Source organism: Pithys albifrons, chromosome 10 (assembly GCF_047495875.1).
Source record: "Pithys albifrons albifrons isolate INPA30051 chromosome 10, PitAlb_v1, whole genome shotgun sequence".
In the NCBI taxonomy this organism is placed as follows: domain Eukaryota; kingdom Metazoa; phylum Chordata; class Aves; order Passeriformes; family Thamnophilidae; genus Pithys; species Pithys albifrons.
The window spans coordinates 6,129,686-6,156,854 of NC_092467.1; the positions used below are offsets into that span (position 1 = coordinate 6,129,686).

The window sequence follows — 27,169 nt, forward strand, 5'->3', positions numbered from 1 at the left end:
TATTTCCTGCTGGGGCAGTTTTGTAACACACCTAAACCAGTATCACAGCTTGCTGCCACTGGAATTTTTCACCTCTTCTGCTGGTACTGGAGCTCAGTAATCCTGGGATGGAAGGTTAGAGGAATGCTCCAGCACTGAGGAGTGACTTGAATCAGCTGGTGGGATGCACCTTCCTTTTGGAGTGGACAACTGGTGGCCATGAGTGGTCTCAAGGGTGCAGTTCCCTGGAAAGGTGGCAAGCTGGGGAGGCAAAAGGGCTCATACCTCTTGCATTTTCAGTACTTAAGATTTAAGACTTAGGAGAGTGATTTACTATCTTGAGAACTGTTTCCAACAGGTGAGTGGAAGAAAAATTGTCCTGTGTTAAAGAAATGGTTTTTTTATAAAGGCTTGCTTTGGTTGGCTGACCTTTGGTAAAGAAAACCTTTATGTAATAGATTAATATCTGCATCCTCCTCTTGTCATATTGGTACCTGCAATGAACCTATTCTAGACTTCAAGAATTACCAATAGAGCTGCATTGAGTAAATTTGAAATCACCAGGGGGTGACTGAGGGAGAGGGAAATGGATACCTTTGAGTCTCTTCTACCTTGCAGAGCAGCCAAAGGTGCAATTACTGTCAGTTAACTGCACGCTTTGTTATTTATAAAGATAAGGTAGTTCACGAACAGAGGAGTAGCTGTGTTTCATTATTTTACCTTGGCAGTATGCTACAATAAAATAGGAAATTTATTAGCATGCTAATGAATTGTGTACTCTCTCTGCAGTGCACCAGCAAGTGAACTGTGTGAGGAGACACTTGTTCTTTTGTCTTTTTAGCATCTTTTGGCTGGAAATCCCCCTCTAAAACAAGGGGTGCGGGGGAGGCTGAGCTCTGATGTGTTTTCTTTGTACTGGGGCTGACAACAAAATCATTAATCTCCCCTCCCAGCAGAGCCAGTGGCAAGAACTGGGAACAGTCCCGTGGTAACAGCCATCAGAAGTGAGATGGATGTTCTGCAGGTGCAACAGCATTTCCTCCCTTGCTGAACAGAGTTCTAGAAATACACTCCTGTCACTTCTACACACCCCAAGATTATTTTTGTAGAGCGATGCCTTGACCATTTCCAGCTTGTGTAGATCTGTTTACACTGGGCTGGGGACTGCAGAGTCATCTGTAAGAACCATGTGAGGATGTAAAGAGTAACCCAAATGCACATTTCTTGTGTTTTCACCCCATTTAATCTGTTGGAGATACCTCATCGAATTTTAGCTTCCCATCCCCAGTCTCCCTGACTTTCCCCTTCCCTTCTTTCCTCCCTTTCATCTTTGAAACGTGGGGTTTGATTCAGGAGCTGCGATCTCTTAATAGTTCATTTCATTTAGAAGCACCTTAACCTGCAGAATGAGCCACTGGCTGGGGTTCATTTTCCAATGAATTTCCTGTTTGTCTGGGTGCTGGGCTATTCATGAGCAGCAAAGGGAGGCAATTAGGCTGCTGAAAGCTGCTTGTGGCTGAGATGTGCCAGGCTGGCACACAGGGCTGTGTGTCAGCCACAAAGGCTTCCCCCTTTACTGGCAGTGGTGTCGTTTGTGCAGCTCTTTTTCATCTTTCAGTTCAGATTTCCCATCTTCTCAATCTAGTTTCTTGTCCTTTTGTTTTCCTTTTTATTTTTTTTTCATCTGGCTCAAATTGCATCTCAATAGCAATACTTACTATGTCTTTCCTTGCACATTTATGCAGAAAATTGTCTCCCAAGGGAGGGAGGGCAGTGGGAAAAAACAATCTGCAAATTCTTCCTCATCAAAACCTTTTGTTGGCAGAAATTAAAACCACATTCTTTTTTTTTTTTTTTTTGCAGTGCACCTTAAAATACTGGCTAAACTCCATCACAGTTAATTTGTTCATCCAGAATGTTGTATAAGAGGTGAGATACACTTGTCACCATGTAGACTGTATTTTGAGGGGCGCCTTATCCTTGCAGGTGTTGTGTGGAGGTAGAACAGACAATTACAGGCTGTAGCAAACTGCCTGTTTTGTTTTGCCACCACCTGAGCTTCTGATAGGACAAGGGGGGATGGCTTTAGGCTGAAGGAGGGGAGGTTTGGATTGGATATTGGGAAGAAATCCTTCCCTGTGAGGGTGGGCAGGCGCTGGCACAGGTTGCCCAAAGAAGGTGCGCCTGCCCCATCCCTGGAAGTGTCCAAGGTTGGTCAGCGCTTGGAGCAGTCTGGGATAGTGGAAGGTCTTATGGAAGGGTATTGGAACAAGATGAGTGAGCTTTAGGGTCCATTCCAGACTAAACTTTTCTAGGATTCTGTATTGCCCTGCTGGCCCCAACAACTGCTTTGCTAAGGACAGACACGAGATCCCCTCTGCTGACTTGCTCTGTGGAAGGACCTGACTTGTCTTCCCATCCTCTTCCTTTTTCCTTTTCTTTTTTTTTACCACACAGTGTGCAAACACAGGTGAGAGAAGCTGCAGGAAGAAGGGAACTTCTTCCAGAGATCACGTGGGGTGCTCAGGAAGAAAGGGAGACCTAATTTGGGGAAGAATCACAGTATTGATTGGGTTGGAAAAGACCTCCGAGATCATCAAGTCCAACCCTTGGTCCAACTCCAGTCCCTTTACCAGATCATGGCACTCAGTGCCACGGCCAAGCTCACCTTAAAAACCTCCAGGGATGGGGAATCCACCCCCTCTCTGGGCAGCCCATTCCAATGCCTGAGCACTCTCTCTGCAAAGAAGTTTTTTCTGCTCTCCAACTTCAATTTCCCCTGGCAGAGCTTGAGCCCATCGTGCCCCCTTGTCCTATTGCTGAGTGCCTGGGAGAAGAGACCAACCCCCACCTGGCCAGAACTTCCCTTCAGGCAGTTCCAGACAGTGCTGAGGTCACCTCTGAGCCTCCTCTTCTCCAGGCTAAACACCCCCAGCTCCCTCAGCCTCTCCCCACAGCACTTGTGCTCCAGTCCCTTCTCCAGCCTCGTTGCTCTTCCCTGGCCCCGCTCCAGCCCCTCAATCTCTTTCCTGAACTGAGGGACCCAGAACTGAACACAACGCTCAAGGTGTGGCCTCACCAGTGCAGAGTCCAGGGGAAGGGTCAAGAAGCCTGAGGTTTGACAAAGCTGAGATGAAACAGCTCTTGGAAACCTCAGTGAGGACTGTACCACATGTGTGCAGAGCCCACAGCCATGGTGAACTTGACTGTTGAGGGGAGGATGAGCCTCAGCCCTATACTGAGAACTTGGTCAGCTACTGCTGGGAAGTTTAATTTTGTAGGGATCAAAAATCCAGATAAAGTATTGAGCTGTATTTCAGAGAATTCGTGCTGCAGAAAAGTGTGGCTCCGTGTTTGTGACTTGTTTGCAGTGGGTTTTTTTTTGTTCTGTCGAGAGTCATTAGAGACGTTTGGCTTTGATATCTTAGACTGAAGAAGACACTATGTCATTTTATCGGCTCGTTTCTGCAAGTGTATGTGGTTGTCCCCACACACCCCCCTCTTGCCATTAATGTCCTATATCAGTCACTGCAGTGTTAATGCTGCCTGCAGTTAATGATAATTTCCCTGTGTTTTAAGTTTTTCTAAAGCAAAACAAACCAGAGACATGAAACTGCTATTGGCATAAACACAGAAAATAAATATACTCCTGCTCTGAAACAAAGCCTGTCTCTGGAGACAGATTTATAGTGAACTCCTGTGCAGTCCCAGTGCTCTTTTCCTTGGCTATCTTAATTCCTACTTTATGTGCAGAGACATGTGGTACTGAAACGGCTTGAAAAGTTGAATTTTTCATTTGGATGGTTTTTTTCAGATTGGACACAATTTGCAGGAGTGGGAGGTAGGGAATTGGTGATTATCTGTAGAGATGAACTTTAAAGAAATAATATTTTTTTAATAATAGAGTTCTTTGATCTGTGGTGTGTTTGGGGTTTTTTTGTTGGTTAGTTTTTTGTTGTTTTTTTTTCCCAAAGAAAGTCTTTGAATGCAGACTGTGCAAATACTTAGAGAATGATCGCAGCTATTAATGCATCATTGATTCCCTCCATTGACTTGTCCATTAGATCTTTCATCTCTTCTTTTTGACGAGCGTGTATTTCTGTTTCCAGAGCAGCCTCCTGCTGTCCTGGGCCCAGTGGGAAGCCTCTCCTGCTGGCTCTGTCCCTCTGGCAGCCTGGAGACTTGGCATCCAAGGGCACTTCAGCACTGGACTCTTCTTGTCCTCCTGCTGGAGCTGAAGGGCTTGGGGAGCAGATTCCCCATTCCCCATCTGAGCCAGGTCAATCTGTGCTGCCTGAGCAGAGCATGCCCCGATTCCGTGGGGTTGTTGCCAAACCCGTGGCAGGAGCGATGTGAAAGGAATCACAGCGGGGTCCTGGATACTCCCTGCTCTGTGTGCTTTCTTCTGTCCCTCCTTTCCCTTTGCTTAGGCCAGTTGTAATAATGTTTTGTTAGATGGTCACCAGTGATGAGGTTTTTTTGGATAGTAACAGCTGCTCTAAAAAGTTGCTGAATTGCATCTGGTTCAGAGAGTTCTGTGAAACTCTTTTTCTAAGAATACATTTCACTTAATCCCTCCAAAAAACCATAAAAATTAGGAATGATCAGCTGTTCTAGGGTCTGTGTTTCTGAACTTCTGAAACTGCTCTTTGAGCTGAAATGCCTGAGAAACAAAGTGATTTGACTCACTGCTTATATTTAGTATCATTACCTACTGCATTAGGTTCTGTTTTCTCCCCAGCATTAATGTTTTTGCTCAGGAAGGTTAACAGGGAAAACGCCCAGCAGAAGGCATTTTGTGCTTATCAGAGGGCAAATGTGTGGAAAACATCAGGTCACTGTGCTGAGTGTCAGCTTGTTTCTTTTTTTTCTTCTCCTCCTTTTTAAGGGTCCTTAGAAGCAGCTGTATTTAAGGGTGGGGAGAGGATGTCCTTCCTTTTTGGTACAGCCTGTAAAATTAGAGGTGCTACTGGATCCTTAGAACAAATGTGACCTGAAATCACAACACCCTCTTTATGTCTTGGTCCTGAATTGGGTACCATAAATAGGTGAGATCCCAAGCTTAAAATGCATCCTGTGATCCTAACTACCCAAACTACTGGGTTTGAGTACATTTGTAATTGAAACAAAAATTCTAATTGCAGTGTTTATACAGAGCATTGAAAGTATGACTGACCTTACCTGTTTGTTAGGAACAAGCTTTTACTAAGACTTTGCATAAGCAAAGGGGAGGTGCCCAGATTCAAGGAGCTGCTGGTGCAACTTTAGAGTATTAAACCTTGGGAAGAGTGTAAGTTTTAGCTGCAAAGGGAGCCATAAACCTGGAAAATCAGGAAATCACAGGACTCCTTGTGTTTCTGGAGCCGGGTGAGGAGCTGGAATGGGCTTTCACCACAGGAGTGTGTAACAGTGAAAGACTCAAATATTGGAGAAGTGGGGTTGAAAGTGGAAGCAAGTAGAAGAGATTGAGCACAGCTTTGCTGGTCTGCAGCCTGTGTTGCTCTCCCTTCTCCTTATTCCCATCTCTGTGTGTAAGTGTTGGTTTATCCCAGGAAGCCTCTTCAAGGGGTTAACCAACCAGACTTGTCTTTCAACGTGACCTTAAATAGATGCCGTTTTTCTTGCCCTTATGGGGTGTGAGGAGCAGCAGAGCTGCTGTCACATTTTTCCCTTTCTGAAGCACGAGGGGCTGTGATTTCTCATAGCAGCAATGTTCTCTCTCCCTTGCTCCCAAGCAGTCTCATCCTGGGGTTTGTTACTTTTCCTGCATGGAACCCCCTCCCTTCCCAGGCTGAGGAGCCTCTGCTGCCTGAACTAACTGCTCTGTACACTGATAAAAATCTGAGGCGTCTTGCAGTGTCTCCTGAGATTCCCAGTGATAATCCCATCATCCTGCCAAGGAACCCCTGTTAATATTCATGTGGTAATTGTTTCAGTACTTGGCAGAGATGAGGGCGTTAATGTGAAGCCTTCCTTGGCTGATGAGTATTAAAGACGTGATTTATGTTTTGTGCTGTAGCAGCGATTTCATTACACTTGAAGAATTAAATTCTGAATGTCTTTTGGTAAATGTGCACATAGACACTTGGATTGGGCCAGTTGGCTGCTATACTGGACTGCACAAAACTTTCCTCCATAAAACAGACATGGATCTGTTGGTGCAAGTCCAGAGAAGGGCCATGAGGATGATCTGGAGAAGAGACTGGAGCATCTCTCCTGTGAAGAAAGCCTGGCAGAGTTGGGGTTGTTCAGCCTGGAGCAGAGAAGGCTCCGAGGAGACCTTCTAGCACCTCTTGGTACCTAAAGGGGCTACAGAAGAGCTAGGGAGGAATTTTTGCAAGGCCATGGAGTGGTAGGACAAGAGGGAATGGCTTCCAGCTGACAGAGGGCAAGGTTAGATGGGATATTGGGAAGAAATGCTTCCCTGTGAGGTGGGCAGGCCCTGGCACAGGTTCCCAGAGAAACTGTGGCTGCCCCATTTCTGGAAGTGCCCAAGACCAGGTAAGACAAGGCTTGGAGCAATCTGGGATAATGGAAGGTGTCCCTGCCCATGGCAGGGGAGTGGAGCTAAATTATTTTTAAGGTCCCTTCCAACCCAAGCCCAGTCAAGTGAAGGGGAGCAAAGACAGGGGATGGTTCGTCAAACTCTTCTGTGCCAGTAACTTGTTTGTGGTGACATGGAAATGAAGGTTTGGACTGTGTGCAGTTCTTCCATAATGAAGTGTTGCTTTTCAGGCTTGGACAGTGGAACAAGGAGAAGGAGCCCTTTGGCAGAAGGCTGCTGGGCTGGCACACTGTGCTCCCCTGCCTCTCTGCAGCTGGACTTCTCTTATGTGCAGGATTGTTGTGAACCATGTCCAGTGTAGCTGGAAAGATTCCTGTGAACTTTCTCATTCTGAGAGCAGCACTGTTTCTTTTTTGACCCCAACCCCTTGATGTCAGAGCTACCTGAAGGCACAGCAACAGTTTGATTGTACTTTATTTTTGTAAGAATTGGATTTCTTGAAAGACAAGGTGGAAAGAGGAGGGGAGGACTGTGCAATCTGCTGTTGTCTTAGTAGGAGAATAAGAAAAAATGGAGTGTCTTTTAGTAGTCAGCTTTGCAATGTTTGAATAGTTGCAGCACTTTTGGTGCTTCAGTTTAGATGTAATAAAGGTCCTGTATGAGATAAGTGGTCTTGGATAGAAAGATAAATAAAAAGCATGTCTGAAAATGCATAGGATGGCAGCTCTTTCAGAGAGGCATTTCTTACCACCTTGGGGCTAAGGGTTGCCCAGCTGCTGGCTTTCTCCTCCCAGCCTTTACCCCACTGAGCTCGGGCACTGCTTTATTTGTGCTGTAATAGAGATGTCACAGTGCCAGACCAAGAACTGCTCTAGCTCTGGTGTGTTTTCAGAGACAAGCAAGTGTTTCCATTGCTGCAAACCCACCTGCATCTCAGCCTTCCCCAAGTGGCTGGGGAGAAATCCACCTTTGAGCTTGCTTTTTCCAGCTGCTGGACTACTGCAAGCAGATGTGTGTGTGTCCCAGCCAAGGGTGAGAGTGGTCACTGTTTATCTGATCCTTGCAGATGGACCAAAACTTACGTGTCCATCCTTCCTTTTCTTTTCCAAGGGTTCTTGGATGTGGCAGGTCTCCCTGGTAACAGCAGACTTGCCGGCTGGATGGAGCAGATGGGCAGTGTTGGTGTGTGTCTCTCTCCCTTTACACACCAGTGGGACACTCTCCAGAGCCACCCAGCTTGGCACAGTCTGCAGCAGGGCATCTGTGAGTGGGCACAAGTGGCTGCTGCCTTCTCTTTCATGGGCCTTGTTTGCCTTTGTACATCCTGCTTGCCAAGTGCATGGATCTGCTGGGGAGCCAGTGGAGTGGTCAAAGCCATCATCACCTTTCTTTGGCGTGGTCAAAGCCATCATCACCTTTCTTTGGCGTGGTCAAAGCCATCATCACCTTTCTTTGGCGTGGTCAAAGCCATCATCACATTCCCTTGGAGTGTTTTGGGTCAGGGGAGCTTCACCTGCCTGCTCTCTTCTCTGTCAAGAGAGCTTTTCTTGCCAGCAGTGGGGCAAATGGTAGAGCCCTGTGTATGTGTGCAGAAGGGACTGGTGGTGTGTCCTGTGTGCTCAGAGGTGGAGCTGCCCTGAGGTAAATGCCTCAGCATGGTGGGGAAAACCCATTGGAGTGTAAAGGAGCCCAAGGCCAGGTGTGGTGGGGTGGAGATCTCCCAGGACACAAGCAGGCTGTGTGTGAAACACACTTGGGGAGGATGTGTTTGGCTCCTGCTGAATCCCTGCACACAAACACACTCCTGCCAGGCTGAGCTTGTTCCTAGAGATTTCTGAGTTTCACAGAATCACAGGCTATTCTGAATTGCAAGGGACCCACAAGGATCATCGAGTCCAACTCTTAAGTCAGTGGCCCATACAGGGGATCTGGGGACTGGCTTGTGGGGCACCATGTGGCCTGACCCAGCCACAAGCTCAGCATCCCTCTCCTGCTTCTCCATGGCTCCTACCATTGCTCCTTCAAGGTGCAGCAGTTGCAGCTGGTGGTGCCTCTTCTGGGGCTTATTTCTGCATCTGCCTCCCCCTTCTTTGCCTTCTGTCCCTGGAGCGGCTCGAACACTTTTCAAGTCCTTTGCCCGGGCGCTTGGAATGCTTATGGGACACTTCGTCCTGGAAACCCAGAAGACCTCTCCAGAGGAGGAAGCAGCGTCTCCTGTTTGTCTTGAGTTACCCTGTCACAACAATGGCTTCAGAATTTGCCTAATTTAAAAGCTAGTTTTAATCTGATGGGAAGATGCCTGTGTATTTAAAATAGTTATTCCTTGCTGGAGCCACTCCCTTCTTTTGTCCTTCACTGCTGGACTTTTCGGCTTGGCTTAGCTCATGTGCAGGGCTTGTTTACAGCCCAGCTACTGCAGCATGAAGGAGGAAGTCAGTGCCTTTAATCCTGATTGAGTTCCAGGCTTCCTGTGCGTGTGCGATGCACGGTGTGTTCGCTCAGCCTGGTTCCTCCACATGCTCAGCAGCCTCGGCAGCCAAAGCTGCTGGAACTTCAGGGCTGAGATGCAGGCGCCCTCTCTTCTTCCCTCTCCCACCTGCTTTGGGCCTCAGCAGGTTTAGACAACACGGGGAAAAATTCCAGTATGGCAAGCCTGGTGAGGAAGGTGCTGGTGCAGGCAAAGACGTGGAGTGGTGAGTAGGAGAAACGTCTTGCTGATGGGACAGATAACTGCTCCGAGGGGTTGGTTTGGGTGCCTGGGAGGAGAAACATGGGCAGAGAGCTCTTTTCATCTTTCATCTCCAGCCTGCAAATGCCAAAACCTTTGTCCATGGAGAAGATGGTTAACCAAAGGAATGTGTGTTTAGAGTCTGTTCTTTATTCTGCCCTGGGATTTCTGCCTTAGCAGTCTGTCTGAATAGGATCACTCTTAATTTGGGAGGTTTGGGGGGAGTGGGGAGCTTGCAGGAGACAGACACCTCAGGAGGATTTCAACTGTTCTCTCAGTAGTGACAGAGGTTGAGAAGAAAACAATGCTAATGAGCTGTAGGAGAAATTATTTTATTGCCTTTTTCATATTCTTTTGATTCGATGGCAAGGATCTAACTGGATTTCAGCAAGGTTGCGTGGTTACAGAGATTGTCATCAGCTGTGTTGAATATTTTGGATTTTAAAATATTCCAGTAGCAACACCAGCCTTTGCCTGGGGTTTTTGATTTAAATTTATGGTGTTTATCCAGCTCTTAATTGTGCAAATTAGAATAATTATGGAGTGTGATTACATGCATACCGGTGACTGTTTTTAAGAGGCTGTCTCGAATTTCATGGTCTGATTTTATTAGTGTCTTTCTGGTGCAAGTGCCCTTCTTGGTGCTGCTCTTTTGCAGAGCGGACATCACAAACTGCCTCTGCAGGAAACAATTTCTGCAGTGCCATATCTGAGGGAATGAATCTTTAATAGGGCAGAAGGCTCTTCAATGACTTGGGCTAATTAGGAGTGATTAGGTGAGTTATTGGAGACTGAAACCACCTTCCCCAAGCAGGACAACTTCTCTGCTCCAGGCTGTGATAAGGACAGGAGGATACAACCTGAGCCACGTGTGGTAAAGTTTGTGCAAGTGCTAAAATTGTCAATGTATGAACTTTAATGAAAGGTTGTTCTTGGAAATTAAGGCTCTGATGTGAGTTATTGGCTGCTGCCTGTCCCTGCTGAGGCTGCAGCTCTGTCTTTGTGGAGGGGACAGTTCAGGCACAAGCACATCTCTCGGGTAGAAGTTACGGACTGGATGTGCCAGGTATTGCATTGCCTTGGCTGGGAAGATCATCTTGTTGGCAAATTCTAGCCCAGACTTACAGGTCCCTTTTCCCTCACTCAGGACTTCTCAGAAACCATGAATTTCTGCCTCTAGGAAAAACGGAGATATGACTTGAAACAGCGTAATCTCCTTGATCATGTTGTGACAGTTGTGGCATGACAAATGCAGGAAACTGTAGAGGAGATGTCCTTGATCTCTCTGTAAATAGCCTGGGACTTTGGGTAAATTAACCAGTCTTTACAGTAAGAAAGTGAGGGAGATTAAATGTCATGGAATCCCAGAGTGATTTGGGTTGGAAGGGACCTTAAGGATCTGGTTCCAACCCCCTGCCGTGGGCAGGGACACCTTCCACTATCCCATGTTGCTCCAAGTCCTGTCCAACCTGGCCTTGGACACTTCCAGGGATGGGGCAGCTACAGCTTCTCTGGGCAACCTGTGCCAGGGCCTGTCTACCCTCACAGAGAAGAGTTTCTTCCTAATGTCCAATCAAAATACCCTGGGATTAGCTCAGGTGGTTAAAAAACTTGGTTGTAATAATGCCAAGGTCATGGGTTCAATCCCCTGTGTGGGCCATTGACTGAAGAATTGGACTTGATGATCCTTGTGGGTCCCTTCCAACTCAGAATAGTCTGTGATTCTGATTCTAAAAACCTACTCTCTGTCAATCTGAAGCCATTCCCCCTTCTCCTGTCACTCCATTCCCTTATCCAAAGTCTTCTCCAGCTCTCTTGTAGCCCCTTTTACTTCCTTCAGAAATAAGCATTGAATTATTCTAATTGAAATGTTACTTAAAAAAAAAGACAGTTTGAGAATTAACATAGTGAGGTTTTTTATAGGCAAGTCTTAAATTACTAGAGCACACATTTACCTTGCATAGATTTCTTCAGAGAAGTTTTTGCCCATCAATGTTTAAAAGCACAATTCTTTGTTGAGAGGAGCGTGGCCAATAGGGCAAGATGTAAAAAGCCTTGGTTTGATAACTTTCACCATGGTTTCAGAATCCCTGGAGAGCTGTGGTTTGGGCTTTTTTAATTTAAATTTCATTATTTATGCTGTGGGGAGGTGTGTTAAATGTGGGGTTTTTTAATACCTGCAGGATGTTAGGAAGTTGATGGGGGAATGGGATGCAACACAGTTGGTGGGAAGGTGACCCCAGAGCAGGTGAACCCATTGGAAAAAGCACTTGGATAGGGTGTGCTTGAAGCCAGTTGGGTTTCTTCATTTGGGGAATTCTGGTTGAGACCTGGGTTCTGTTATCCCAGCCAGCTGCCCAGGGCTTTGTACTGATCCATGGATAAAAGGACCATTGCAATGAGTGGTCAGGTGGAAAAAGGAATGGCCCAGGAAGGAAAGGTCAGAAAGAAGCATAAAAGACACAGTATTTCTTTTCCAGTGTTTATAGAACAAGGAGCAGCAAGAATACAATTCTACACCTTACTCTGTGTTCTTACATGTAATTTTTGCAGAGAAAATTATGCTGCCAAAGAGGCAAAGAGGCTGCTGAGCATTTTGTGTTTACTGTGTAGAATCTGTGTTTGACTACCACTCTTCTTTATTAACTCTTCTCATGCCATTAAAAAAGAATATTTTCTTTTAATCTTAGTTGCTAAGGAGAGATTTACTTGAAGGAAACCTGAAAGTGATTTCGGGTTTGTGTGGTCCAAATTGATGCATTTGCTCAGCCATGAACAACTCACAGCAGCTTTGGGACATTTCAGGATAAATGAAACAACATCAGTCTTTAGAAGGGACTTCTAAGTGGTGAGATCTGTGTAAGAACAGATGTGGTCAGAGGCTACTTCAGCAGGATTTATATTCCACATACTTCAAGACAGTTGTTTTTTTAATGACCCCTCTATATTGTAATATTTTAATGTAATACTTTTAATGACCCCCCTCCATAATGTCATATTTTAATGTAATACTTTTAATGACCCCTACTAATGTACAGATATGTTTAAGGTTGATTATGGTAGAGAACTTCATCAAGTACTGTTGGAACTGAACATCCTAAGCCTTTGATCTTTATTTAAACTAAAAAAGGTTATAAAATGTCATGGTCAGTCAGCAAATGGCATTTTGCCAGCCTAACAAATGCTGTTGTATTTATCTCTCCTCTCCTGAGATCCCTGTTCCTTTTAAATGCTCTTTAATTGGCCTGTCTCCTGGTGCACAACTGCAGGAGAAAATGCAAAGGGTGTTTTGGAGTTGAGATAAACTGAAACGAGCTTGAGCCGTGCCCTGGATGAAGAGACACATAAACCAACTGAAATTGGTTGTTCTTTCACACCATTGTTTGCCTTAAAAAGTATAAAAATGCCAACTGGGTGGAAAACTCAACGCATTAGAGAACAGCAAAGCAGCAAAATCTGAGAGAGAAGGACTGAGCTCAGCAGTGTGCTTTGTTTTCTAACCCTGTGACACCCATTGTTTGAGCTGCATCACCACAAAATGCTGCATTCCCGTTTACATCAAATAGTGTGGCTCTTAAAGGTGGTACCCCCGAGCTGTCACATCAGAACCCACGGCTGAGGGAGCTTCACTCTTGATTTAATCACCTGAGTGCAGTGACATTTATGCTGCCCGTTCAAGGGAACATGTTTAAAACATATTTACTAACAGAGGCATCTCCTTTAATGACAATCTTGCAGTGGAGGTGGCAGAAATACTCTAAATCTGGTTTGCCTTTAGCAGGGCTACATTCTGCTGTCATGGAGCCATCAGAATTCTTCTCTTTTTTAAAAATTATGTGTCACTGCCTTGTGCATTCATTGTTCTGATGAACCTTCTAGGCAGGCACAGAATGTTGTGTGTTATTTCCTCTGCAGACAGATAATTGCAGGAGGGAGAGGAAATTGAGCTGTGTAAAGTACAAAATCTTAAATAATGTGCATGAGTTCCTTTCTCTGTTTGCTGGGAACTTCATACATCATTTATTTTTTTATTTTCTTCAAATTCTGAAAGCGCTTTAGCCTCTAAAAAGCAAAGTTGGGTTAGTAATTATCACTTTGTCAATAAATCATGTTGTCTCTAAAGATACCTTTTATTAAATGTAACTTTTCTGTTCTTTCCATCTCTGTATCTCCTCTTGATCAAGGGACTGCAAGAGGCCACTTGTTTTGTTCCATCACTTTTCTTTGCGGAGGTAAATCTGCAGTTCACTTTCTGACATGGCAAACCACCAAACAGTGAAAGTTTCTGGGTTCACTTGTCAGTGTATCATGATGCAATTTGTAATCCTGAGGGTTGTTACCCAATAACAGTGAGAGAATTAGTTTTGGAAATGCTGTTTCCAGTCTTAGAGGGGAGACAAAAAATGACATGATAGTTTAGGCAGAAGGAATTTAAACTGAGTTCTGTGAGTACTGAAGGTTAGTTTAGGACTGGAAGTTATAATTAGGCTGGTCAGAAAAAACACAAACATTAATTTCCTGCTTCTGTCTGTAGATTTTAAAGCTTTAAAAGTCCTTGTATGAAACTTTTGTCATCATCAGGTACTTTCTGGGACAATCACAGGCCAGTTCTTCTGTGAGCTAAATTCATCTTTGGCCTGACTAAGTGCTCAAAATAACTATTCTTGTGAAATTGCAGCTTTCTAGCTGTCAGATTTCAGGAGCTCCACATCAGTCCTCACATGTGCATGTTCAGGTAATGGAGCATTAGACCTGTCTGTGTCACAAGAAGCTGCACTGGAATCTCTTTGCTGCTTCTTGACTCCCCCTGCAATCCCTGGAGTTCAGATCTTGAGATAATAAACACGTGTTCCTTCTCTTCCCTTCCCCTTCCTCTCTGTCTGGTTTCCCCTCTTACTCCTGGCTCCACATTTCTGAGCTGGAAATGCACGTTTATTCCTCCTCAGTGAGAAATTGTGTTGTGTGTCACTGCTCTCTTTTGTATTGCTGCAAAAATTCTGCCTCCTTTTCCCTGTAATGTGGTTTGTGGTGATTGGCTTCAGTTCTTTTACTAGGAACCCTTGCATTTAATTGTGTTGCATTTAATAATAGGAAAAGAATGTGAGAGCAGTGATTTCCCTTCCCCCTGGCTTTGGTGGGATTACCCAGAAATTGCCACCTTCTGGTTCATTCAGAAATTCCCTTAATATCTACGTAGTTAAAAATTTAGAGATCTTAATGGTAAAAGAGTTGCAGCTTCTATTTTAATTTTTCCCTTCACTGCCAACTTTAAAAAGAGAAAACATGAATTGGTGTTAGAATAGATATTTTTGGCATTTTTAAATCTATTGAACCGTGATTCGTTTGATAGTCTGGAGTTGTCATTACAAGAAGGACTTTCAAAAATGGATTGAAAGAAGGAGCCCAGGTGGGTGATCTCTTTTGTTCAATTCAGTGATATTCAATCTCTTAAAATACCCATAAATTGAAATGGAATTGAATGGATATGGACTATTCAGCTGTGAAAAGTATGGTGGATACAACAGGAAAGCCTGTGTGATTTAAGCTTGGTAGTTGTTACATGGGAAGAGCAGAGGAGTGGGAAAAGGAACTGAAAAAACCCAGTAGGGCAGAAGAATGAAGGACAAAAATAAAGCCAACTTTTTTCCCCAGTGAATGTGACAAAGATTCTGAATAAGGAATTGATATGCAACCATCTCTATAAATCACTCACTATTTCTGGCAGACTTGCTGTGGACTTGAAATTCCACTGCAGGCTGATTTTATTACCAAAGTCAGTTTAAGAGGCCTCTGTGCCCTCCCACCTTTGCTTTTACAGGTCCCTTGGACAAGCCTCTTGGAACTGAGGAGCTGTAAACCCACAGCCAGCAGAGGGAAAGGTTTTAAACAGCTCAGACCAAAGTGGTCCTCCCACAAGGTCCACTCGTAGCCAGAGATTGCACAGGGTGCCACAGCAGCCTGGTGGGACCTGTGAGTTTGGGATTTATTTGTCTTTGCTTCCACTTCTGTAAATGTTGATTCTTCCTGGGCTTGACAGGCTTGATGATCCTCCTCCTGCCAAACTGACCATTGCAAAGTGCACCTGAATTTCCACCCAAGCCACTAAGACTTGCTAAATTGGGTGTGTGTTCTATGATTCTATGGATATCAGAAAAAAATTCTTTGCAGAGAGAGTGCTCAGGCATTGGAATGGGCTGCCCAGAGAGGGGGTGGATTCCCCATCCCTGGAGGTTTTTCAACTGAGCTTGGCCGTGGCACTGAGTGCCATGATCTGGTAAAGGGACTGGAGTTGGACCAAAGGTTGGACTTGATGATCTCGGAGGTCTTTTCCAACCCAATCCATTCTGTGATTCTGTGATTTGAATGTGGTTTAGTGGTTTGGCAGGAAATGGGAATTTTCATTCACTTGATAATAAAACCAGCCTAGTTTAGGCACACAATGCAAGTTTGCAGAATGGTTTGGGTTTGGGGGGAGAGTGTTGGGAGATCTCGTACCCTGCTCTGTGAGCACACAGTGAATCATGGAATGATTCTGGGAACAGAGCATTCCCCTTCCCAGCTGCTTGGGGAGCATCATCTGTGTGTGGAACAAAGCAAGGAAGAAAACAGAGAGAGAAGAGCTCAGCTCATGCCTTCTGTGCATCAGAAATGCAGCCTGTGATTAACCTTTAGTGACCCAGAAAGGAAAGACTCAAAGTGGAGACTCTCAAGAGAACTTGTTAAAGTAACTCTTTTGCCTAAAGAGTCTATAAGGGTTATTGTGGATATCAACAGTTCAACTTGTAAGTGTAAAAGCAACAGTGTATTTACTGTAGCACAGTAAATAGCATTATTAGCTCTTTTCAAGCACTTTGGTATCAAGAATTTCTTGTTGATCTGTGACAGTCTGAGTCCAGAAGCTGGATGGCAGACGTGCAGCTTCCAAGGGTGATGAGAATGAATGGATCATCCAATCCCAGAATGGTTTGACTTGGAATGGACCCTAAACCTCATCCCATTCCACCCTGGCCATGGTCAGGAACACCTCCCACCAGCCCAGGTTGCTCCAAGCCCTGTCCAACCTGGCCTTGGACACTCCCAGGGATGGGGCAGCCACAGCTTCTCTGGGCACCTGTGCCAGGGCCTGCCCACCCTCGCAGTCAAGAATTTCTTTTTAATATCCAATCCAAACCTACTTTCTATGTGAATATAAATTCAGTGAAGTTACACAAGCTGAGATCTTGCTAGTTTAATAATTAAGTATTCAAAACCTCTGTATTGAAAGTGGTCCCAGACTGTTGCACACTTTCTATTCTGGTTCACTGCATGTGAGAAGTCCCAAAGTAGGTTTGGCAGGTCAGTTAAAACTACTAATAAATGAACTGAAAAATCCCCCAAACCACAACTTATTAAACTCTCAAGGTGATTTGTTAAGGCTTATCTCAAGGATTGTCTTTTTGTATTTAATTGCAGCAAATTATATTCCTTGAGGGGTTTATATTTTAAGAAGGTAAGCCCAGGTTTATCCCTTTTTTCTTTACTCCCCTTTATTCCAGAGTTATAATCAGTTTTCTTCTGTCAGTTTTTCAGACAGTCAGGAAGGTAAAAGAAGGACTTGATATGCTTGACAGCTTTTCAGACAGGAGGAACTTGATTTTGTTTTGATTTCAGTTGTGTGTGTTTATACAAGGAGGTGAGTTTTGGACATCAAGCCAACTGCAAGGTCATAAACCCACAACCACCTCTCCCAGCTCTCAAAATTGTATGTTAATCCTGTGCACCAGCCCCTTTTAGTGTGGAGCTGTTTGTGCCCACTCTACTGTTGGGATGGTGGAGGGCACAGCTGCTCCAAAGCAGGAGCCCCAGGCATGGGTTGGAAAGGGGATTTCTGTGTGTGCTCCACCACCTTTCCTGCTTTTCCACTCCTGAAATGAGCAGGAGCAGCACCAGCTGGATCCCTGTTCCACTCCTTCCCCCTACACCAGGATTGCAGCTGAGGAGAGAGTTGTTCTGGGCTTTGGGATCTTTTCCTTCCATCATTCCTTCCCATTTAACCATCTACTAATGTACAAATATGTTTAAGATTGATTATGGTAGAGAACTTCATCAAGTACTGTTGGAACTGAACATCCGAAGCTTTTGATCTTTATTTAAACCAAAAAGGTTATAAAATGTCATGGTCAGTCAGCAAATGGCTTTTTGCCAGCCTAACAAATGCTGTTGTATTTATCTCTCCTCTCCTGAGATCCCTGCTACTTTTAAATACTCTTTAATTGGCCTGTCTCCTGGTGCACAACTGCAGGAGAAAATGCAAAGGGTGTTTTGGGGTTGAGATAAACTGAAACGAGCTTGAGCCGTGCTTTGGATGGAGAGACACATAAACCAACTGAAATTGGTTGTTCTTTCACACCATTGTTTGCCTTAAAGTATAAAAACTGGATGGAAAACTCAACACATTGAAGAACCTCAAAATTCTCCCAGCTGGTCATGGCAAGGGGACAGCCTATTTTGTGGGAGCCTTGACCAGTTAATCTTTGGCTCTGAGATGAGAAGTGTAGGAGGAGCTTTACTGACCCTAAGACTTGATCTGGGTTTTCATAGTTAAAAACTGGATGCATTAGTGTGGGATAGGAGTAATCAGTATGACCCCAATTTTGGGGGGAGTTTTGCTCTGTCTGTGGCATTCCCATGAGATCTGACATCACATTGTCCTGCTCCATCCTCACTTGGTGTGGAACAGGAAGCCAAGGCCTTGCATGCATCTAATGAGTGCTGTTGGGAATGCTGAATTCTGAGGATTTCCTGGTCTTTTTTTGTTTTTCTGGAAAGAAGAAAACAAAACTTTAATAAGACAAAAACTTAAAATCCTTGTCTGTCTGCCTCTTCCCTTGCCACTCCCCACCACTTCTGCCTCGTGCATGGCCAGCCCGGGGTGGGATGTTTCCAGGCTCCTTTTTGAAGATATTTATAAATAAGTTGAGCTCCATATGTTTGTTTTTCCCCCCTGATTTCTTTACTGTGAGTCATTGTATTTCTGTGTAATTGATCTATGTGTGGCAACTTGCACTGAGGGAGGGAAGTCGCAAATGGGTTTGGCCCGTGCTGTGCAAACATGGAGAAAGGAAATAAAAAAATAGTTTGACAATAACCCTGGTAGTGACAGCTGGGGAGAGAAACTTGTTAAAAAAAATCCAAGTTAGTTTTGACTTGTTTTGGAACAATAAGAATAAATGGGATGCATAACTGTTATGGACTAAAATAGAGCAGGGAATAAGGGGCACAGATTTCTCTCCTCCAGCCTCAGCCTGCCCAGCAAAATTGGGCTTTACTTTTATAAATATCAGCAGATAAGAAGGGTGAAGGCACTTGAAGTCGTGGGTATTTTTAGCAAGGAGGAAAAGCATTTCAGCCGAGTTCCTTCCCATCCGTTACGGTCGTAAATCCGTTACCTTGGTGCTTCAAAACAAATCAGGATTTCAGGTTCAGTGTCCTCAGCACGTAGATTTTTTTTTTTAATTTTTTTTTCCCCCCAACAGAAAAGTGGTGAACTCTCCTTCTTCCTACATGGTTTGGGGAAAAAGGGAATATCTGGCTGGATGTGTGCTGCAGGCCAGGAATATCAGTGGTGGAAAGCAGGGCAGGGGGAGCGAGTAAGGAGATTAGGTTAAGACTGGAGCCTGGACTTAGCAAAAATTAGAAAGGATAATGCTGCATTAACTCACACAGGTCTGGCTTCTGTAGCACAGTGACAGAATAAAATGAGTAATAGTCTAAAAATAAAACCCTGAGTAGAAGAACTTTCTCCTCCTTTTTGCCCTGTGCTTGGGCACCGAGGGTTGGAAACTGTAGAGTGGGGTTTGAATGGCATTTTTCTTCCTCCCCCCCATGCCTTCATTTGAAAAAAAAAATTAAAAATTGTTGAAAAAACGTGTTTGTGTAGCAGTGCCTCAGCCCTGTGGTGCCTGTCTGCCTTGTGTCAGGCTTGGGGCTGTCTGGGGAGCAGAGTGTGCACATACCCAGAGGGTGAGACAAGCTTTGAACTCGCCCCAAGCAGCGAATGTGCCGGATCACGCCGCGATTCCAGCAACAGCCAGAGCGGTCTGGGATCCCACTGGGAAAGTGGTCATGCTGCTCCAAAGGGGGCACAGGCCAAACTGCACATTCATTTGGTTAATTAGGTAAACAATAAATAGGAGAAGGCTGCCTCCTACTCAAACTTCATTGTTTTTTCCTTAAAGTCTGTATTTAGATTTGGCAACCTGATTTATTGCAGTAATTGGTGCATTGTTTAAACAAGGTCACCGATGTGTGTGCCTGTTTATCTCTGCTTAACTGGGTTGCTTATTTGAAGTGGAAATACCTCCAAAAATACTATGCAGAGTTCTTGAAAAGTTGTGTACTCGAGTCCTGAAGCACATGGTCTTTATTAGAAAATAGATGCAATTATTCACATTTGGTTTTGCAGCTTCAAGCCCCGAGGGATTTGTACATAAAACTGGAGATTTGATTACACCCTGATTTTATGTCTCACTGGTATATGAGTGTTTCATATGTGTAAAAACCTTTTTATAAGGCAGAGATTATAACAAGTTTCTAAGTGAAGCCAGACGGGTGCTGTCCTGTCTGTTGGAACTGGAATACACATCCTCATTAATTTAGTCTAACTTTGGTGGTTGCTGGTGTGTTTATAAAACCCCAAGTGCCTTTGTGTTTTATATTTAGAGCAAATACTCGTTGGCAGGTTGGTTTGAGACTGCATGATACAAGTTCAAAGTGGGACTGGATTGTTCACAGCAGTTCTGTGTCGCTCGGTGAGGATGGAGCACAGTTTGCTAACAGTGCTAGTGTGGTCAAGGTAAAAATAGCAAATATCAGCTCATTTTCCTTTTTAATGATGAAGTGAGAAAACAAAAAAAAGGCGTTTCAGAAATGTCAGCTGGAGAGGATTTTGCTCTAAGCAAAACCACGCAGTTCTGGGAAGTTTTGTTTCCTTTTTCTTCCCTGGTTCTGTCAAACCTTTTGGTGAAAGTGTCTTTTTTTTTTTTTTTGGCAAGGAAAGTAATTGAAAATATTTATTTTTTTAAAGAGATTTCTGAACAGTGGCTGGCTGCTGGAAGTGCTGCTTGTGCAGGCTTACAAATGGGATTTTGCATGCTGAGTTTGGGAAGGATTGATCTCAGAAACAGGCAGTTCTGTCATCTGGTAAGGCAGCATTCACACCTAGTGAAACCAAATCAAAGTCAATTTGGAACTTGAAAGAGAAGTGATCTCCAGTACAGTGACACTGAACAAAAAGACACAGAAGGAATGGAGTGCTTGCTGTGGGCATGGCTTGCTGGACGATGGGATTCAGCTGCCACTGCCAGCATTCCTTGGGGTGCCTTTGCTGGCTGGGGACTCTGCCTGGGATGCTTCATGCAGATCCTTTTTCACAATGTCCACTTCTTTCTTTTGCCCTGTATGAGGAACTGTGTGCATGTGTCACAAATTGGTTCCCCAGATGGTCTCTGTAAGAGAAATGATTTTCTTTCCCTCCCTTCCTCTCCATCCAGGCTTGAAGTCATTCTGTGTCTTTCTTTTTTAGGGAGAGACTCTTTTTGTATATATTACCACCAGACATACTTTAATATTAACTTTTGAGGGGTTTAATTCAAAGTCACAGCCCAGGCTTGTGCTAGGATGTACAGTTTCATCTCTGACATCATGTGGTGCATCACAAGCTGTGTCCTACACTGGGCATCTTTAATTATTCTTTAAATTGCAAACACAGGAGGTTTTAGTCAAATGCTCTTTTCTCTCCACAGCCTTGTGCTGTTTTGGTGCCTGCAGGTCCCCTTGTTTCATCTTTTGGCTCTGCACACTGTTAACCAGTTGTGGAAACTCCTCCAGCGCTGGCACAGAGCTCACAGAGGGCTCAGGTTGGCACAAAGAAGGGACATCTTCATTTCAGCACTTGATCACTGTCACTGACATGTGGCTTTTGCACTGAGTCAAGCCTGGTCCTCTCAGACAACCTGTGGAGAGAAAGCTCTCTGGTTAGGAGGTCATTTAAATTTAATAAGTGCTTCTTTTTCCTCCTTTTTTTGTTGATTTTTTTACTGCTTTCCCAATGTGGTGTGCAGTGGTCAGTGCTGGAGTTTTACACAGACCCTCTCTCCAAGCTGGTTCTAAAAATGTTTTGTTTTCAGACTTTGAGATCATGGCATGTTTCATCATTCCTCCGTTTAGATAAGGTTTCATTTTAAACTCCAGATGTCACTGCTTTATTGTCAGTTGGGCTTTAATTTGCTGACATTAACACAACATTCTGGAGGCCTGCAAGGTGGATGTTGGGATAGTTCTCATTTAACTCCAGGAATTTCCCTACCTAAATTCAGAGCCTAAAATAATTCTGGATTTGTAAATTCTTCCTTCTGGTTGGTTGTATGCCCAGGTCCCAGTGCCCATCTCTGCTTTAACACTGACCATGGCTTAGTGGTGCACTTGGCAGTGTTGGGCTTAGGGTGGGATTTGGTCTCAAAGGTCATCACAGCAGAGAGAGTATTTCTGTTACTGGTGGTGTTTCTATGGTAAATGCAAGAATTTAATTATGCACATTACTGAAGCTTGTTCTTTATTTATATACACCATAAGAGTACACTCCCCAGTGATTCTGGAGACTATTTTCAATTAGCTGCTGCTAATTGTTACCTGTTGCTGCTCCTTGGCTTTACAGCAGGATTTCCAGTGTTTGAGAAGCTTGTTTTAAAATACATTTGCAAAGCTAGTATTGTGTGAAGAAGCTGTTGATATAAGGATAGTTTATTCACTCTAAACAAGGACAAAACAAGGCTAACAGAGTTTCTTAATTAAGAAAAATATACAGAATGAAATTATAAACCCAATTCCTGATGTCCTGGATGGAGACAAGAGCTGGTAGGTCTTATTTTTGCAACAGTCTGCACTGAGGATGTGCTCCTTTATAGTTAGATAAAAATAAAGGCTGGAAAGTTCCAATATATACACCTGCTATTGGGGCATAGTTACCAAGACCATTTTTGTGATGTTTATCCATTAAGTTGCTTATAAACTATAACTGTTTTTCCTCTCAGTAGTGTTTGAACTGCAATTGGTTTGATGCACACAGGGCTCACATTGAGCAATAAAACTGTTCTGCTGATACTGCTTTAGATTGCAGCAGTAATGATTTTTTTCCCCCCACTCTCTCCACAAAAATCTCAAATATTTCAATTGGGAGAGGAGTGGGGTGATGGAAAGGTAATTTTGCCTGCTGAAAAACAGTGCTATTAAAAACTGAAATCAGCAGCTTGTGGATGATCCTTCTGAGGGTACCAAGCCCAACCTGTAATCATGAAGAAATGGATATCAGAGTGGGCAAAAGCACTTTTTTATTTTTATAGTTGAAGTTTATATATTTATATAAATATATTGATTTATTTATAGAGTTGCAAAAGTTGTCAAGAGAAGTAGGCCAGTGCAGCTGCCTGTCTGCTGTGGTGAAGTTGGGGATTTCCAGAGGGTTTCCTCCCAGCCTGAGCTCTCAGTGTGTGCCACTGGATCGGTGTTAAGGCCATGAAGGAACCAGACCTGTGGGAGCAGCCATGTCACAGGCCAGGACCAAGGGCTTGCCTTCCTCACAGAATCCCCTAAACCTCTCCAAATTTCTGCGGCAAGTGCCACCACTCAGTCCACATGGATCTCTTTACTGTTATAGAATCATAGAATGGATTGGGTTGGAAAAGACCTCCGAGATCATCAAGTCCAACCCTTGGTCCAACTCCAGGCCCTTTACCAGATCATGGCACTCAGTGCCATGGCCAAGCTCACTTGAAAAACCTCCAGGGATGGGGAATCCACCCCCTCTCTGGGCAGCCCATTCCAATGCCTGAGCACTCTCTCTGCAAAGAAGTTTTTTCTGCTCTCCAACTTCAATTTCCCCTGGCAGAGCTTGAGCCCATCGTGCCCCCTTGTCCTATTGCTGAGTGCCTGGGAGAAGAGACCAACCCCCACCTGGCTACAACATCCTTTCAGGGAGTTGTAGAGAGTGCTGAGGTCACCTCTGAGCCTCCTCTTCTCCAGGCTAAACACCCCCAGCTCCCTCAGCCTCTCCCCACAGCACTTGTGCTCCAGTCCCTTCTCCAGCCTCGTTGCTCTTCTCTGGCCCCGCTCCAGCCCCTCAATCTCTTTCCTCAACTGAGGGGCCCAGAACTGAACACAACACTCAAGGTGTGGCCTCCCCAAGGCAGAGTCCAGGGGAAGGGTCACTGCCCTGGGCCTGCTGGCCACGCTGGTTTTGATCCAGGCCAGGATTCCATTGGCCTTCTTGGCCACCTGGGCACAGTGTTGGCTCCTGTTGAGCTTCCTGTCCCTCAGTCCCCCCAGGTCCCTTTTTGCCTGGCTGCTCTTCAGCCACTTAGGCCTTGCTGTGGTGCAGAGGAGTTGCCAGAGTGTTTACCTTCAGGTCATACATTTATTTATTTGCAGCAGCACATGTTGGTAAAACCCTTGGCTGGTTGGGGTGGCTCGCAGCTGTGTGTGGGCTCCCTCAGCCACTGCCTGAGCTTGGCTGGCTTTTAAATGTATGTTTTTATGACCCTTGAAACTTGGCACGGGCTGTGTTTGGTCGTCAACAACAACAACAAAAGATTGCTCGTGAAATTAAAATCTGGCACCGCCGTTCTGCAGGTTTACCCGCCATGTACTGAAATGGGATTTTCTTGCTAACTTTTCCTGGCGTCCACCCAAAGCCCAGCATCTCATAAATTTATATTATCTCTCTCTGCTCAGTTGATAGGGCTGTAGCAGCTTCTCATGTGGATCATGGAAACAGCATGGAAAAATGAAGCCAGGAGACTTTCACGTGGGGAATTTGTGTCAGCAGAGAAATTGTAGAGGGAATTAAAGAACAGAAATCACAGAATGTGTCAGGTTGGAAGGGCCCACAGTGGCTCACGTGGTCCAACCTCCCTGCTCAAGCAGGGCCATCCATAGCATGTGGCACAGGATTTTGTCCACACAGTTCTGGAATATCTCCAGTGAAGGAGACTCCACACCTCTGTTCCAGTGTGTGGTCACTGCACAGAAAGAAGTTCTTCCTCATGTTCAGGTGGAAATTCCTGTGCATCTGAAAGAGCTTTTCAGTATCTGCCTCAGCAACTGGACCATGGCAAAAGCAGAGCAGTCAGGCTGCATCTCTGCAGCTTTGGCTGTGGTGGAAGGGGAAGGGCTTGGAAACGCAGGGCAGGGATGGTGCAGCAGTTACAGCAGGACTTGGCACTGGAATTCAGAGGAGGAAAATGAGGTGCTCTGTGGCATTTAAATGCACTGGTACCACCATTTAGCTTGTTCACAGAGGCATTTCAGTCTCAGCATAGTGAAAACAGCATATCTTCATTTATCTGGGACAGGTGAGCTTGCAGTGTGCTCACTGGGAGGCTTTCATAGAATCATAGAATGGATTGGGTTGGAAAAGACCTCTGAGATCATCAAGTCCAACCCTTGGTCCAACTCCAGTCCCTTTACCAGATCATGGCACTCAGGGCCACGGCCAAGCTCAGTTGAAAAACCTCCAGGGATGGGGAATCCACCCCCTCTCTGGGCAGCCCATTCCAATGCCTGAGCACTCTCTCTGCAAAGAAGTTTTTTCTGCTCTCCAACTTCAATTTCCCCTGGCAGAGCTTGAGCCCATCGTGCCCCCTTGTCCTATTGCTGAGTGCCTGGGAGAAGAGACCAACCCCCACCTGGCCAGAACTTCCCTTCAGGGAGTTCTAGACACTGATGCCATCTCAAAGCTTGGGACAGGCTCATGTGGCAACTCCGCTCTCTGGAACCTCTATTTGGGCTCAGTAAGTGATCTCTGTGTCCCAGCCATGCCAGTTCCAAGCCACTCTAACCCCAAAGTCACACTTGCTTTTCCAGCCACTTTAAATCCCAAGTGCAACGGTTTAAAAGGTGCTGTTTCACTCATCATCTGCGTAATTTCTTCTAAACATTAATTAACACTAAATATTAAGTGGTCCAGTAAGTCAGGTGCACTGGTCTGCCCTGAGCTGAGGAAAAGTGATATCCACCTGCAGGAAATGTTGCAGGGGGAAACAGATGCATCTTGGTGATAGGAGATGGGAAGGGGATGTTAGGTCATTAATTACTTAGCCTTGCATAAGCAAAACTTAATATTTTGAAAAGTCTCTAATTTAAAGGGAAGGAAAAATCTTTCATGTTCTGTGCTATTTATCTACATGTCAAGTTGGGTCAGTTGTCAAACTTTGGTGGTGATTTTCACTTTACATATTGATTACTCCTCCATGCGCTGTTCCAATGCCCTGAGCACTGGGGGAGTTTTGAATGGGAAAAGAGTTTACGGGGAGCTCGACTGCAAAATCCAGGATCCCTGTTCTCCCTTCTAGTTTCTCAGGGGAGGATGCAGGGTGCAATTTGTTTTGCTTTTCTACAGGTTAAAGCTCTTTTGGTTGCTGGTAGTTGTGGACTTAAGCTGGGACCTTCTCAGAAGTGATGTTTGCAACCTGCTGTCTTTCTGAATTAGAGGAGAGGGCTTGGTTGAAAACCCAAGTGAGGTAGATCATTGTACAGGGTTTATCATGGACTTTTCTGGCTGTGTGGCATTTGGATTTTTTCTTTTTTAACTGTAATCTTTCCCCTTTCTTCCTCGTTGTCAAAATTGAAAAAAAAAAAAAAAGAGAAACTGGGTAAGTTTTTTCTTGGCCTAAAACTAACTTAAAACTCAGCTCAGTCATGGGAGATTGCAGTTGGTATTTTCTTGATGTAAACTATAAACTCAGGTTTTACACATTGTAGTGTCTTTGCTCAAGCACTAGACAGCGTTGAGAGAGTGGCTGAGCATTAAACATTAATTTGTATCATCAGAGACTGCTTGGCAATGATGCGTTTGGGGGTTTTTGTGGTACTGCTTTTTTATATTTTAATTGGCTGGTAGTATTTATTAAACGGCAGATACTCTGAGGAATTGCTGCAGCTCCATGGAGCAGAGCTGGGTAGTTTTTTTGAAAAGCTGAATGGTGGAGAGGGGGCTTCCCTTGCCAAAGATTCATCTTCATGTGCTCTGTGCAAATGTAATGCTGCTTGTGTGCATTTGCTGTGAAATGTTATAAAGTTAACAAAGATTGTTTTCCCAATACAATCCCAGAGCTGAAATACGGCTGCATTCCAACATATCACATCTGCATGTTGTGCATAAATTACTTAAATATCTAGGAGTAGTGAAATATATGCTGTTAAACATGTCAAATGGGATGATTAAGTGACTGGATTGTTAGGAAGAAAATAGTAATTTTCTGAAAAGCTAAATGAATGATTTGGCACAATGAACTGCAAACACTACCAAAAAAAAAACCTTCTGAGGAGAATTTGCTAGCGGAGGATCACATTTTTAGGCAGTTGGTATTAGAAACAGGAGTGAAAATATTCCAGATTTTCTCAAGTTAATTGACAAACTCCTTTCTGCCACTGCCATTATTTTACCTGCTGACAGCTGCGTGGGAGGCTGGTGTGGCTGGGGAGCTCACATCACTAATCCATTGGCAGGCACTGCTGTAAGCTGATTGCTTTGTGATAGTGAGACCATGTAAATGCTTCCCGGGATAAACTGCTGCTCTGGAAAGACTTGGGTTCTCGCCTGAGTGACTGGACTGAGGATCAAGGGGAAAGTTCTGCCACGTGAATTCCTGGCTTGCATGTTCTGTGTACACAAGAAATGCTGGAGCCACTTGAGACCAGTTTTAACTCTGTGGCATTGGATTAGTGTAGACAAAGGGTTTGTTTGGGCATCATCATTGCTACTGATGATGTGTATAAGCAAGAGAGAGACCAGTTTGACTCGAAGCCCAGGCTGAAAGTTTTGAGTTAGCAGTTTAAAAGAATTGTCTTGTTGCTAGACTAAGCAACCTTGTGTGTCAGTGGGTTTATGTTAATAAACATGTAAGCCTTGTAGCCTTTCTAGA

At 44.5% G+C, this 27,169-nt stretch overlaps 1 protein-coding gene across 3 annotated transcripts in view; it reads left to right on the forward strand.

The window, feature by feature from the left end:
* RASAL2 (RAS protein activator like 2) overlaps positions 1–27,169 on the forward strand; it is a 179,966-nt gene that overhangs the window by 33,419 nt on the left and 119,378 nt on the right. Inside the window, exon 1 of one of the 3 annotated variants that reach the window (XM_071564740.1) lies at positions 8,935–9,177. The exons of the other annotated variants lie outside the window; for them this stretch is intronic. Within the exon in view, the coding sequence (XP_071420841.1) occupies positions 9,129–9,177 (49 nt within the window). The 5' untranslated portion in view covers positions 8,935–9,128. Of the gene's footprint in view, positions 1–8,934; positions 9,178–27,169 lie in introns of those variants that run through there. 3 annotated transcript variants of the gene reach the window in all.